The sequence below is a fragment of the Bison bison genome, unplaced genomic scaffold, assembly GCF_000754665.1.
Source record: "Bison bison bison isolate TAMUID 2011002044 unplaced genomic scaffold, Bison_UMD1.0 scf7180017864100, whole genome shotgun sequence".
In the NCBI taxonomy this organism is placed as follows: Eukaryota; Metazoa; Chordata; class Mammalia; order Artiodactyla; family Bovidae; genus Bison; species Bison bison.
Window position 1 is genome coordinate 224,856 of NW_011494672.1, and position 15,471 is coordinate 240,326.

At 37.4% G+C, this 15,471-nt stretch overlaps 1 protein-coding gene across 1 annotated transcript in view; it reads left to right on the plus strand.

The window, feature by feature from the left end:
* The window catches only part of SULT6B1 (sulfotransferase family, cytosolic, 6B, member 1), a 16,808-nt gene extending 1,351 nt beyond the window's left edge, over positions 1–15,457 (plus strand). Inside the window, exons 2-7 of the mRNA XM_010838604.1 lie at positions 1,181–1,293; positions 3,809–3,898; positions 6,074–6,200; positions 9,631–9,725; positions 12,710–12,866; positions 14,912–15,457. Of these exons, the coding sequence (XP_010836906.1) occupies positions 1,181–1,293; positions 3,809–3,898; positions 6,074–6,200; positions 9,631–9,725; positions 12,710–12,866; positions 14,912–15,042 (713 nt within the window). The 3' untranslated portion in view covers positions 15,043–15,457. The remainder of the gene's footprint in view (positions 1–1,180; positions 1,294–3,808; positions 3,899–6,073; positions 6,201–9,630; positions 9,726–12,709; positions 12,867–14,911) is intronic.
* Positions 15,458–15,471: the final 14 nt, after the last annotated feature.

Here is a 15,471-nt window from a genome sequence, read left to right on the forward strand (position 1 = left end):
AGGTGGGAAAGATCCCCTGGAGGAGGGCATGGCAACCCACTCCAGTATTCTTGCCTGGAGAATCCCATGGACAGAGAAGCCTGGCAGGCTATAATCCACGGGGTCGCAAACAGTCAGACACGACTGAAACTGCTGAGCACGCGTGACGCAGTGTCTGAGGGAGGAGGTCTGTGTGAAAAGAACAGGATCGATGATGAGTGTAGAAGGAGCTGTATGGTGGGGCTAGCAAACAGAAACAGGGCCCACTTTCCATGGAGTACTCAGAGTAGCCAAGATGTTCATCTTGATTTTTGACTGAAGACAAGCATGGGCTTGTCTATAAACATCTATGCCTTCCATGTCATTTTTTCAGGATCAAAGACCAATCCTCCTGTTTCTCAACCCAGTTTTATAGTGGTCCTTCATCAGTGGAGGATAAGATGTTAAGAAACTAAATTACTCTATTTTATACAATCTACTTTTGATTTTTTTTTTTTTTTCGTTTCCTTTTTGGCCGCACTGGGTGGCATGTAGGATCTTAGTTCCCTGACCAGGGATCATACCTGCACCCCCACCGTGGAAACGTGGAGTCTCAACCACTAGACCACACGGAAGTCCTACTTTTGATCATTTTTAACTGTTATTCCATCTCTGTTTGTTAAAGCCAACTCCATTTCATATTTCCTTTTTAATTGATGCTGTATTTTTATAAAAATCAAAATCCCACATTGCTGTAGAACATATTCATTAAGGTAAAATATATGATACACAATAAACAACCATTTCTATAGTATAACATTGTTGTGTAAAGAAGATATTCTAGATTTTTTAAAAAGCACTGCCTCTTGTTAAAGGAGAAATTTAAGAAACAAGATAATCTGATTTTTATACCGAAGTAAGTAAATGCTTCTTTCCACAGCCCAGGTTATGCTGAGTGCAGAAGAACCAGCTGTACACATCAGGGAATTGTTGTAGGTTTTCTTTCCTTTTTTTTAGGCTGTAACATAGTTTGCAGGATCTTGGTTCCCAGACCAGCGATCAAACGTGGGCCCCCTGGAGTGGAAGCAGAGTCCTAACCACTGGACTGCCGGGGAATTCTCTCATTGTAGATTTTAATTTTTATGATATGTATGTTTAAGTAACATGCTTTTATTATATCAAGACTCCTTAATGAGCTTTGGTTCTCTGATTTTTCTTATAGGTTCTAACTGGATTCTCCACATCATTAGTGAATTAATGTTTGCTGATTCTAAACAAAAGTATGACTATCCAGAATTCCCAGTTCTTGAATGTGGGGACCCAGAAAAATATCAGGTTGGTACAAAAGAGCCTTGAAACTTAGAGCAAATTATTCTAGAAAGTAGAATTGGGGGATTTTTAGTTTTGAGTTCAGAAAATACAACACTAAATAATTCATTATGTGCTTATATAATCCCAGCACTTTTCAGGAATTATCTCATTTTACTACAGAATCACCTTATTACTATTACTTAAAAATGATTAAATCATTAGTGTGTGTGTGTGAAGTTAGTAACAGGTCATCCTACCTGTTATTAATATTATCTTATCACATGTTATTACTCACCTTGTCAGTTTAACTAACTAAGGCCTGGATGTGAGACAGGATGTTGTTCTCCCTGCCAGGAAGGATAAAAAAAAGGGGGAGGAAGGATCTGCCTCGAGATTTTGGTGCTTGGACAGAACAGGGGAGAGGAGGACCATCCAGCCCCCCTCCACACTTAGACACACCACAAACACATGTGGGAAGGGAAGACGGTATCCAACTGGAAACCGCATTCCCAGCAAAACTTAGCAGAAGTGCTCACCAACAAAACTCCCAACAGGCAGACAGAACACACTTACTAGAAATAAAGTCACTTAGGGCGTTCAGAAAATTTCTGGAAAGAGATGGAGACACTTGCCAGGATGACAAATACAAACTTAAAAGTTGGATCCCAGTTGGAAGGAAACTTATTTCCATGGACTGGGCCGAAGTAACAGAAAAATATATTGTAAATAAGGTGTTCAGGGATTTGGGTTTCGAAGTCTTTTGATGTCTATAATTTATCAGAAATGTTCATTTTTCTCTTGAGTATTTTTAAAAGCACTTTTTGCATTTTAATTGTCCCTTGTGTCTCAGCTGGTAAAGAATCCGCCTGCAATGTAGGAGACGTGGGTTCGATCCCTGGGTTGGGATCCCTTGGAGAAGGGAAAGGTTACCCACTCGAGTATTCTGGCCTGGAGAATTCCATGGACTGTAGTCCATGGAAGAGTCAGACACAACTGAGTGACTTTCACTTTCACTTTTCATATACAAGGATAGTTTTCTATGCAATGCGCATTTTAAAATGGAAATGAATGAGAGGATAAGCTTCATTTAATGGTTATTCACTTTATACAGAAAATTTTCTAAAATATATACATTTTTTTCTTAAGATGTATCTGTATTTCGACTTTACACTGCTTACAGTTGGCTATATCATGCATTTTTGTGAACATATAATTATACATTTATCTAGTTTTGTTAAAATTAACCTCCATTTTCCTGCTGGATATTTTTCTAACCCTTTTAAGGAACTTTACCATTTCTCACATGTCTTAAAGAGATTTTTGGCCATGCAGTTTGGTGGAAATGGCACTCTATCACTTAATCTGAAAATTACCATCCATGTGATTTTGCACAAAGGACTTAAAACCTCAAAGTCTCTTGTTAATCCTTAAAATGGGGGTTACAATATCTACCTGAGAGGATTATTGTGAGTGAATGTAAAAGTACTTCCAAAACTGGAATCAAGAACAATGACTACTAATCATCACTTGGGCCCATAGCATTGATTTAAAAAAAAATTTTAAGTCAGTTTTTGCTCCCTTGCTTGAGTTGGGATCTCTAGTTAATTTTTCACAGAACCATTGGCTATAAACGTCTAAATATAATTTCATTGCTTGAAATGATGACCAGCATGGAAAAAAACACTGAAAGCATTAGCCCACCACAGAACATACACTAAAGGTCTGATTTTGAGATAAAAGCCTTCATCCTATCCGATTAAACAGAGCTTCATTTTGTAAATTATCAGTAGAAGTAGATTACAAAAACAGAAAGAATCAATCATAGAGTCCTTATATTGACAAGAATTTCTCTCGTAAGGTATTTCTCAGATATTTAAGTGACTCTGCACTTTCAGGTTCTGTTAGGATATTTGACTGCATGGAGTTTTGCTGGTTTAAGAAAAAAAAAAGACCAAGATGTTAAAAATGAATTTGGAGAAGCTATAGAAAGACTTGAACATTTCTGTTAATGACTTTGAATGTAGAAAAGATCCACATTAAGTGAAAGAGTGGATTGCAGATTTTGAGCTGTCTTGAAGAAAATGATTTGGGGATGGCTGTGGGAAAAGGTAAATTTTTCTGAAAAAAAAAAAAAAAGATTGGGCAATGGAAAGCAGGACAGAAGAAGGAAGTTCAAAAGGAAGTTTTCAATTGCATATTTATTTGTGATTCTCCATTCCTCATCCCCCACAAAGAAAACAGAAATAAAGAAAATCTAGAGAAGGATGTGGAAGAGGAATGATAGTAATGACTGAAACTCCTCTTCAGGTACTAAACCTAGGAGTGATTCACCACACACACACACACACACACACCACACACACACACACAACACACACACAATACACACAAACACACACACACCACACACACACACCACACACACACAATACACACATACACAACACACACACACAACACACACACACAACACACACAACACACACACAACACACACACACAACACGTAAGCTTTAACTTTATTGTTTATATTTTCAAGAGAATGAAACAGTTTCCATCACCAAGGATTTTGGCAACTCATCTCCATTATGACAAATTACCTGGGTCCATCTTCAAGAACAAAGCCAAGGTGAGTGTCCCTCCACTCGTATTTCAATGTGAAGTTCTTCATGTATAGATATTGGCTTTCTGAGGTATAGGATGAGTTTGCTACTCATCACAGAATTTTAATGAATAAAGTGTGCAGTTTGGTGTTTCTTGTTTTTTCTTCAGATAAATTGGCTATGCTGCTGCTGCTGCTGCTAAGTCGCTTGGCTACAGTTGCATTCAAATGAAATGTATTTTCAGCCGGGATATAAAACATATACATAAAGTAGCCCACCAGGCTCCACTGTCCATGGGATTTTCCAGGCAGGAATATTGGAGTGGGTTGCTATTTCCTTCTCCAGGGGATCTTCCTAACCCAGGGATCAAACCCAGGTCTTCTGTATTGCAGACAGATCCTTTACTGACTGAGCCAGCAGGGAAGTCCCTAACCCCCATTAGGTATTTGAATTCCACCAAGTGGCTGTCTGGACTACTCACATCTCCCATTACAAGGGACTCCTCTGTCCCCTCTGCCAGGTGTGGATGGCTCTGTAAAACAGTTTTTCTTTATACTGAGAATCTCCCAAATTGGAAATACCGCTTTAATCCATAATTTTCCCAGTTTAATGCAGTTCAGTAGAATCACAAACCCCAGTGATTCTTTTTCCCCCCTCAATTATTCCATGAGACACAGAGCTAAAGTAATGTATAAAGCATTTGGATTTGGAGCAAGCAGCCTTTTGAACAAAGCTTTACTTTCACAAGAAAGCAGGGCCAGAGATGAAAGACAGTTAAGGTAAGAAGTTGATACTGAGATTTTATCCATACAGTCCAGCCTGCTGGCCTTCACCATGCTAACTTATGTCTTTGCAAAATTATAAATTGCTATGAGCCAGAGAGATTCCTGAGTGGTAACCAGAGCCCCAAATATAAGACCCTCAAGTGACAAGAATCTGCTGTATTTGGATTGGGGGCAGAGTTTTAAATCTCAACAAAGACAGACTAGCACATTCATCTCTATTCAGTTTTACCCTACTACCATCAGTTCATGTCTTTAGATTGACGAGGTGTTCTGGAATCCAGACTCCCTCTCACTTTCATGCCATCTACAAATTTGATAAATAGAGTTTCTATATCTTAATCTGAAATCCTCATTAAAATGTTGATGATGGTCTAGTCAGGACAGTTTTATTAAAAATCTCTGGGCAGTTTTATGTTAGTTTTTCAGCCTCCTTTGCATCAGTTTTATGTGCTTAAATGTTTCTGCTGCCGGCATGCCTTCTTCCATTTGCAGAGGAAGTCATAAGCAGCAAATCTACTAATTTAAGAACTATGTCCAAGAAAAAACTGCAATTAGAAATGACTTTTTCTTAGAGAACCCCTGTTGCCCCCTGGTGGTTATTACTTGCTCTTTTATGTGGCCACAAGTCAATTCCAAAAATATCTCCAAAATGGAGGTCATTTTGTACTTTGCAAACCCCACACTTTGCTCTTTCGGAAAGGGAAATGCTACTTGCCTGTTTCCGGTCCTCCGAACCTCTTATATGCTGTCTCCAATTCCTCCAAGGTCACTAACAGTGCTCAGTAATAATGTATTCCACAACATTCTCAGTTCTTTAAAGGGAAATCTGGCCAGAGGGCCCAAACCCACTTGAAGTGGTCTGCAATTTAGTAGTTTTTCTTGGGTTTCAGTTTGCTCTTTACAACATTTATTTCACACTTTTCATTCAGAAAAATGAATTTGTGCCTCATCAGAGAAGGCAGATATAACACTGAAATTCAGAGGTTCTGTTTCCTCCACATCACCCATCATACCTCCAACCTGCCCTTCTTTGATCTTCTCCCATGAAACTCTAAACATTATTTTTGTTGTCCTTAACATTATTTTGTTGTTTTTACTTTTGGGGTGGTTTAACTTTTCAGACCATGCTCTTGTGAGCCTGCTGTTCATTCCTTTTTACATGGTCTACATATGACATTTTACTGTCTCAGTTTGTTACCAAAAATTCAGTGTTACAATATCAGTCTTCTTTTTCTTCTTTCTTTTCCCCTTTTCCCCAGGCTTCCTTATCTGCCAGTTCCTGTTCCTCAACTTCTTTCTTTCTTTTTACCTCCACAAAATCAGGTAGTATACAATAGGACACAATGCTCATGCTTTCAGTTTTCCAAAGTTCAACGCCTAAAATTAAGTTAAGATAACTTAATGTTCTCTCTCCAGATATTGGTGATATTTCGAAACCCTAAAGACACAGCAGTATCTTTTTTCCATTTCCACAATGATGTTCCTGATATTCCAAGCTATGGCTCTTGGGATGACTTCTTCAGACAGTTCATGAAAGGACAAGGTATGGCTGTTGGTAAAAGAACAACAGATGATCACAGAAATACAAAAATTCAAATGTGTTTTAGGATAAAGAAAGAAACAACAGGGACCTACTGTATAGGACAGGGAACTACATTCAATATATTGCAACAACCTACAACAAAAAAGAATATGAAAAAAGACTGCATATTTGTGAATATATATACAACTGAATTACTACACTGTACACCAGAAACTAATACAACATTGTAAATCAACTATACTTCAATTAAAAAAATTAATAACTTTAAAAAAGAAAGAAAAAATAAATTAAGGCAGATCCAGGAACCACAATGTTACTTTTAAATAAAGCTTTCTAGGCATCAAACAATACATTACTGTTTTTAAAAATAATTTGGACAATTCAATATGTTGAGGGTGAATGTTAAATAGCCATAGAACAGACATGGGACAAAAAGGCCTGTAATAGACTTGTACAAAAAGCATTTCAAATTCACTTCCCACAAGTCTCTGTATAGCACAATGATAAAAGCCAAAAAAGAACAAAACCATGACAATGAGCAGCCACACCTAAGATACTCGTTTGCCAGAAAGCAAGTAAGGTTTTGTTAGATTATGTTGAAGGTTTTACCTCTGGTTACTGATAACCATAATTTCATAAGTGCCCACAAATGCTCCAGCTACCAAACTAGGTACTATATACACATATCTCATTTAAGACCATACCAACTATGAATAAGGCAGTATTAACTATAAAAAATTTAAATCACTTGCCAACGGTCTCAGTTACTTGCATCCGGCAGCAACTCTACTTCTGTGGGTATAGTGGCCAGAGGTGAATAAATGTCTCTTTTTAGTAGTGAGTGGCTCTGTTGAGTGCTTACAGTATAGTACAAGGAAGAATTAATGCCAGATGACCTTAGAGTTGCTACCAAGTCCCTCTAAAAGGACCACGTTTAAAGGGGATCAGCACAGCAATGCAACACTATCCCATATGACTAGACACTGGGGACAGTACCGAGTCCTTAGCAAAGATTAAGTCTTGGGATTGGGGTGTAGGAGAGAAAAAGAAAGTGTACAGAACGTGCTTATGAAGCACTGATAGGAAAGATTTGGCTTGTTTAGTAACTAGTCACTAAGACCAGACGGAGGCAGTTAAGTAAAGTCTAAAACACTATACTCCATTCATATAACACAAGAGAACATTCAGTGGTGGAGAAACACATCATCACTGGGACAATCTATTTTAGGGAATCTTTGTTGCTTGTCCATCCTTTTAGTCTAATCCTTTGATTAACAATGATAAGAAGTGGCACTGATATTAATAACTTGGATGGATTTTCTGCCGTGTAAACTTCTTAAAGTCAACTTACAGAGAGGCAGCTGAATGTACTGAAAATGTACAGGATGTAGAATGAGAAGGCCTGGATTGGGCTTCATCACTTATTATTATGTATTAGTAACACTAGATAGAATAAAACAGCTACCATTTATTGAGCACTTACCACATGCCAGGCATGCTGGCATGCTACTCCTAACACACATTATTTTAATTTTCATAATAACCAAATGAGGATAATACTATTATTATCACCATGTTACAGAGAAGAAAACAGAGGCAGAGAAAGACTCTAAACTTTGATTTCCCTAGTTGTAAAGAGAAAATAGGAATACCCAACCTATGAGAGGTAACACAGTACTGTATTTTGTTTGGTTGCAATAGCTCTGGGGTTGAACTAACACTAAAAGATGTCAATAACACATAACTTATTGTGCAGCCTTAAAGTGGTTACTTAGCTCCTCTGGGTTTCTAATTCTCCATCAATAAAATGGGTATAAAATTGTACCTATCATATTGGATTGCTTTAAAAAGTGAAAGATGAAATACATGCATATCAGTAAAACATTTGGAAAAGCAGAAAACCCCACCACAGTGGCATAAACAGATCAGGTTTTATCTTCTTCACTTAACTAAGAAGTATGGAGACAGCAACTGACCCAGTAGACCAGTAACGTTGGGTCAGCAGCTCTGAGATTCCCTGGGCCCCTCTATCGTGCTTTCTGCAACATTCTCTCAAGTTGTCCACTGTCCCTCTGAGCATCACCTTCGGATCATGAAGAAGGGTCATCGTGACAGGAATAATTGTTCTAGAAACCTTCCAGCAGACCCCTGATTGCTGGCTAGGACTACTTCATGTGACCAGAGTCCAAAGGGAGGCAGAAAGTGAGAAGCAGAATTTTCTGATTAGCTTAGACCCAACTAATAAGGGTTTGGTTGGCAACAAAGAAGGGAGTGTACTATATTTGGGGCAGGAAATTTACAGTATTTTGTACAACAAAACATGTAGACACTGCCTGGCTCAAATCATAATAATTATGACAATATTATTATTACTAATAATGTTAATATTGGCTAATATTTGAGTGGGTATTAGTGATCAGGCACTGTTTTAAGCATTTGACATGTGTTAATTCACTTAAAATTCACAACAACCCCATTTTACAGATGAGGAAACTAAAGTACAAAGAGGTTTAGGGATTTTCTCAAAGGCACACAGCTGTCTAGATCTGCACTGTCCAATATGGTAGCCCCTAGCCACATGTGGAAATTGAGCATTTGAAATGTGACTAGTGCAAGTGAAGAGCTAAAATTTAAATTTTATTTTAATTTAAATTTATATTTTAAGACACTCAGTTCAGTTGCTGGAAACTTTTAAGTAAGTTTGGTATGAGTGTGTGAATCTGTTTTTTTAACTATAAGTTTCATGAAGTCTAAATACACATCAAGTATTTTTGGCAAAAAACTTAATCAAATTGATGTTCCTTATAAGTGTAAAACACCCACAAGCTTTTGTAGACTTAGAATTTAAAAAAAATAAGGGCAATGTTTCACTAATAATTATTTATGCTGATTACATGCTGAAATGATAACATTTTGGGATCTGTGGGTTAAATAAATTAAACTATTCAAATTAATTTCACCTGCTTCTTTTCACTTTTTTTAACATGGCTACTAGAAAACTTAGAGTTACAGATGTGGCTTGCATGACATTTCTATTGGACAATGCTAGTCTAGATAACATGTCTCATTATTTCTTTCTGACATTATATCTGTTGGGTTTCATGTCTCATTCACTATTTCTGAATTACTTCATTCACCTAAATGTTCATGAAAATTTGTAGTTCTTGTGAAACCATTTTTACAACTTGCTTAGTTGTGCCACTGTTCCTGAAAATAAGAAAATGAGAAAATCTGACATTAGGACTGATTTATGTCAGTTCTTTTGGAGCAGGGATTTGTAATCTTATAGTCTTGTTTGATCGTATACACATACATATAGTTTATATTTTAGGGCACACATTAACCATTTTATCCTCATTCTATCATTCTATCATTTTAACCTCAATTATTTAAAATTTCTTAAGAAGTTATTTTTTCCCTGTATTTTTAGTTTCCTGGGGAAGCTATTTTGATTTTGCAATTAATTGGAACAAACATCTTGATGATGAAAATGTTATGTTCATATTATATGAAGACCTGAGAGAGGTGAGATTATGATTATTGGTATTCTATAGCAAGGTTTACTATAAATGACAACATAGAACATTTATTCATAATGTCTGATTGCATGAACAAATATTATACTCAATTTTTAAAAATATTCCATATATGTCGTACAGTGCTAGGGGAAAAAAACCAAACAATGCATATGTGTTTAGATTGTTTATTTAATAGAAATAATAAAGTTCTTAGGAACTTACTACTAACAGTGACTGTTTTTTTCCCCTCTGTGATAGATAGTCCAAATTAGGAATGGCAGAAATGATAGGTCTCTATTGAGGTTTAACTCAATATGCTTTTGGCTGTGAATTAATTTTTCCATATAATGTTATTTTAAAAAACTGCTTGTTCACAAATATTTAGTGAGTTCAGCATTGTTCTGCTGCTGCTGCTGCTAAGTCGCTTCAGTCGTGTCCAACTCTGTGCGATCCCATAAACAGCAGCCCACCGGGCTTCCCCGTCCCTGGGATTCTCCAGGCAAGAACACTGAAGTGGGTTGCCATTTCCTTCTCCAATGCATGAAAGTGAAAAGTGAAAGTGAAGTCACTCAGTCATGTCCGACTCTAGCGACCCCATGGACTGCAGCCTACCAGGCTCCTCCGTCCATGGGATTTTCCAGGCAAGAGTACTGGAGTGGGGTGCCATTGCCTTCTCTGAGTATTGTTTTAGGCCTTTGTAATTTATCAGTGAACAGACTAAAGTTCACTACGTGGGAGAAGCTTACATTCTAGCTGGAGAAAGTGGGGAGACAGAATGATAAACAATAAATACAATAGAAATTTTAAATGTATATAATATGTGAGAATGAAGAAAGAGCACAGCTGATTAAGGAAAACTAGAAATCCCCAAGGGTGGGGGTGTCGGGATACTGAACAAATCTCAGCATGAAATAGGATGGTCAGTGGAAAGAAACCTCATGGAAGGCATGCGACATGAACCAAGATCGGAGGGAGATGAGGGAGTGAGCCAAGTAGGTAACCAGAGTAAGAGCTTTCCAGGCAGAGAAGACCAACTGGAACAAAGGCCCCGAGGTAGGAGTGTTCCTGCAAGGATTAAGGAATGGAAAGGAACAGATGTGGTTGGCTGTGGGGACGAGCCCGAAGAGGCCAACCGATGAGGGCAGGTGTAAGGGGGTGGACTGGAGTGTGAGAAATGGAGTGGCTCTGAGTGAAATGGGAAGTCATTGTAGGATTTCGAGCATAAGAGTGGTAGGAACTGATGTGTTTTTAACAGGATCATTCTGTCTGGTGTGTGAGAATATATTAGAGGGAGGGAAAGAGAACCCAGGGAAACCCATGAGGAGGTTATTGCTCTAGTCCAGGCAACAGAAGGAAGATGGTGGCTCAGACCTGAAGGGGCCATGGAGGGGAAGAGAAGTGGTTGAATTCTGAACTTACGTTGAAGGAAAAGCCAATAGCATTTGCTGCTGGACTGGATGAGGGAAAGAGGAGTGAGAACAAAAGAGAAGTCAAATGAGACTTTTATTTTATTGGTCCAACCAACTGGGAGCATTGAGCTGTCACCATGGGAGTAGGAGACGGCAGCAGGTGAAGCAGGATTGTGGGGAAGACCAGGGATCTGGTTTTAAACATCAGAAGGCTAAGATGTTTATCAGTCATCCAAATGGAGAGGCCAAGTAGGCAGTCGGGTATTGAAGTCTTAAATGCAGAGAGTTCTGAGCTACAGATGTAAATCTGGCCCACAAATGACATTTAAAGTCATGAGATTACATATCTAATATGTAAGCATATGGATAGAGAAGTTGACCAAGAACTGAGCCTTGCAGCCCTCCAACATGAAAAGTTTGAATAAAAAGGGAGGAATCAGCAAAGGTGACCTAGGAGTAGCTAATGGCATAAGAGGGAAACCAGAGTCCTGGAGCTCTAGGGAAGAAAGCATGTTAAAGAAGAGACTCAAATGCTCTCTAACGGAATTGAGTCTTTAACACTAGTTTCTCCTGACAGTCTTATAAAAAAAAAAAGTGTAATTGAATTCATCCCTTCTGTTTATGGTATATATATATATATATATATATATAACATGAAAGAACATACTCATGTAGTCTTTTCCCTGTCTCGTCTAGAATGTTGCTAAAAAAACTTTTGATTCATGGATGTTAGTGTTGTCCCAAATGTTAATCATTCTTTCTTGCAGTTGGTAGGAGGTTGCCTGTTCAAATTGATTTGGGGACTGCTGTAGTATATAGCCTGCTCCTTTGGGAAATTCACATTGCACACTAGCATATTAAAGACTGACAGATTCTACAAACAAACAAAACCTTACCTTTACTAATCCAAGGCTTCCACATTTATTTGACCGCAACCCTTAACCTTCCTTCCCCCCATGAAACATCTATAAGCACCTATATATTCACCTATATATTTCATTAATATATGAAATATATTAATGTTTTGTAGAGTACAGTTTAAGAAACTGTGCTAGAAGATTTCTAAATCTCCATTGGTCAATGATACTGTTGAAAAGGTTGATGATAACTTACAAAGGTATTAAATGGTATATTCCAAGACTCATTCTAGCTTTTATGATTCTAAAAATGAGCCCTTCTTGATAGAATTAAATATTAGCTACAAACAGGATTTAGAAGAAAAGAGAATTTGAATGAGCACATACAAATATATTAATTTCCTCAGCTGGTTTAGACTGGTGCTTTTTAACAAAATGAATGTCATCTTAGATAAAATTCTACCCTACTAATGAATGCTTACTGTCACTATCTATACCCTGAATAGTTTAGTAAGTCGTAAATTGAAACTACAAAGTAAAATCAGTACAGAGTATCTTAAAGGGAAATTTCAAATATTTATACTGAAGTATCAAAGTAAGTCTGAAGAGATAGATAGGACAGCTGAATTATAGAGTTAGGCTTAAAATGCATTCTAAGAAGCCTGTCTTTGCTCGGGGCACAATTCCCATAGAAAGAAGTTTATCCTCTAAAATTTTGTTTTCAGAATCTGGCCACTGGAATAAAACGAATTGCTGAGTTCTTCGGATTCTCTCCATCTGGGGAGCAGATTCAAACTATTTCGGCACGAAGTACCTTCCACGCCATGCGAGCCAAGTCCCAGGAAACACACGGTGCTGTGGGCCCGTTCCTGTTCCGCAAAGGTAAAGCTGCCTTGATTTCTAAGCCATCCATCAGTCTGCACATAACAGGCAATTCAAACAACTATGCTGAAGAAGACAAGATTTTCTTTGTCTCTTCCTCAACAAGAAGTCTGACATAGATCAGAGCTGGAACTGGTAACTCCACGCTATCTTTTAGAGTACTAAGCTCCTCCCACCTTTCTCTTGCCACCTGCTGATAAAAGGAGAGCAGCTAGAGCTCCTGAATTACAATAAAGTTAGAGGGTTATTTTATTAAAGTAAAAAGGGAGTGGCAAGAGAATCACATGCATTTGCCGAGCGAGCCCCCTTTACAGAACTTTGTGGGAAGCCTCATTCAGTGGCTTACATCTCATTGGTCACTTCTCACTGTGCTGTTGGCTGGAAAGTGTAGTTTTTTAAAAAGGTGGGTGTGTTATTACTCAATTAAAATCAAAGTTTTATTAATAAAGGAGAAGGAGAAAATGAGTGTTGGATAGGCAACCAGTTTTCTCTGGCACTGATGATTTGACTAAATTTCATTAAAGTATTCTAATTTCTTATGCAAATGTATGATAATATAGCCCAAGGATTGTCAGTTTTCTTTTTTATTGCATATATAATGAAAGTGTAATGTGATTTAGAGGCAGCACATGTAACAACTATCACTTATTAAGCATAAATCATGTGTTAGGCCCTTTGCTGGGGTTAAATTTTATAGCAAAAATACATTAAATCCTTAATTTTATAATATGGGCACCAAGACTCAGAGATATTAATTGATCCTTTGTCACAAAGCTAATTGGGCTTCCTAGGTGCGCTAGTGGTAAAGAACCCAACTGCCAATGCAGGAGACTAAGAGATTCAGAGTCGATGCCCTGGGTCAGGAAGATCCCCTGGAAGAGGGCACTCCAGTATTCTTGCCTGGAGAATCCCATGGACAGAGGAGCCTGGTGGGCTACGATCAATAGGGTTGCATAGAATCAGATACAAGTGAAGCAACTTAACATGCACGCACAAAGCTAATTAATGAAACAGGATACAAATGTAGGTCTACTTGATTCTACTATACTTTGTCAAATGAAGACTCATTTAAAAAAATCCACTGTGAATACAACATTGTATATAAATCTGGCTTTGGTTTGCATTCTGACTTTAACTCTGATTTTTATGCCCTATTTTATTAGCTTTAAGAAGAGGGGAAAAATAAAACCTTTCTATATGTTGTTAATCAAATACTCTTCAGAATAGAAAAAATTCTAAAAAGTAGTGATTTTAAAATATTACACTATTCCATGTAGAAAATTCAGAAAGTACAGAAAAATGAAAAAGTAATAAAAATTATCCACATTTCCCCCACCAGAGGCAGGTTTGACTTTTTGACACATTTCTTCCAGCCTTATTCTGTGATGTTTCATATAGTTGATGACATTTGTAGAGAGTTTTGTTTTTTTATTCCCTTCATATATGTAAGCATGTTCTCACATCATTAAAACTGCTTTATAAATATACATTTCATTGGCTATGCAACAAGGAGCTTAACAACTTCAACCCAAATCATCAAAAGAGTCTAAGGAAAAGAATAACTTCTTTACTTTTAAAGCACATAAGAAAAATATATCTCAATCTCAGGCAAAATAATAATTTTTTGCAAAATTTTCAGCACTTGCAGACTTAACCAGAAGCTGCTATAAAAATATTAATTTATCTTCACAATGGGTATTTAAAGTATCAAAAGACTTTAGAGAGAAAAAAATGATTCTAAAAACGTGGTATTTTGGTCCCAGGTGTTGGAAGAGGGGTGGGGGTGGGAGGTCACTGAGGTCACGGGCCCCCTTAGTGACACTGAGAAAGTGTCACCTACCACAGCACACCACACCAATAAGGAAGCCCAAGTGGATCTTGCTCACTTTACAAGAAAAAGTACATTAGTTTTTTAAGACTGTGTAATTTTTTTTCATGTGTCCATTTCACATTTCAAAGTGAAACTCTGCACGGAGAAATGGTAGAGTCAAGATGAAACATTCTAACAGATATCTAAGTCTACTGTTTTTTTGTGTGTGTTGTAGGTGAAGTTGGTGATTGGAAAAACCTGTTCAGTGAAACTCAGAACCAGGAAATGGACGAAAAATTCAAAGAGTGCTTAGCTGGCACTGCCCTGGGAACAAAGTTGAAGTACAACTCATACTGCCAGCCTTGATTCTGGTCAATTCAGCTTATTTTCCTTAATAATAACTGAATTTAAATATCAAAAATTACATAATAATCTAATCAATAATGATAAAAACATTTTAGACATAAACAGTGTTTAATAATGAAAACAAATGAAAATTTTGAGCACAAACATAAGTTTGTTCACTTTTTACAGAAAAGTTTAGCCATCCAAAAGGGATACTGTGTTTAGTGATGCGTCCTGGGGTTTAACTTCTTTCATGCTCTGGGTTCACACAAGACCATAAGCCAATACTATCAGAGATATACCTAAATCTGTTTGCACATAGATGAGACAGGCCTTTCTGTCTGATCACAGGAAGAGCCCTTGTGATCTGATCCTTTCTGAACTTACTGCTATGGGAAATTTAATTCCAATTCTGCCCCGAAATAAAATGAGTAAATTCTATTCTCATTT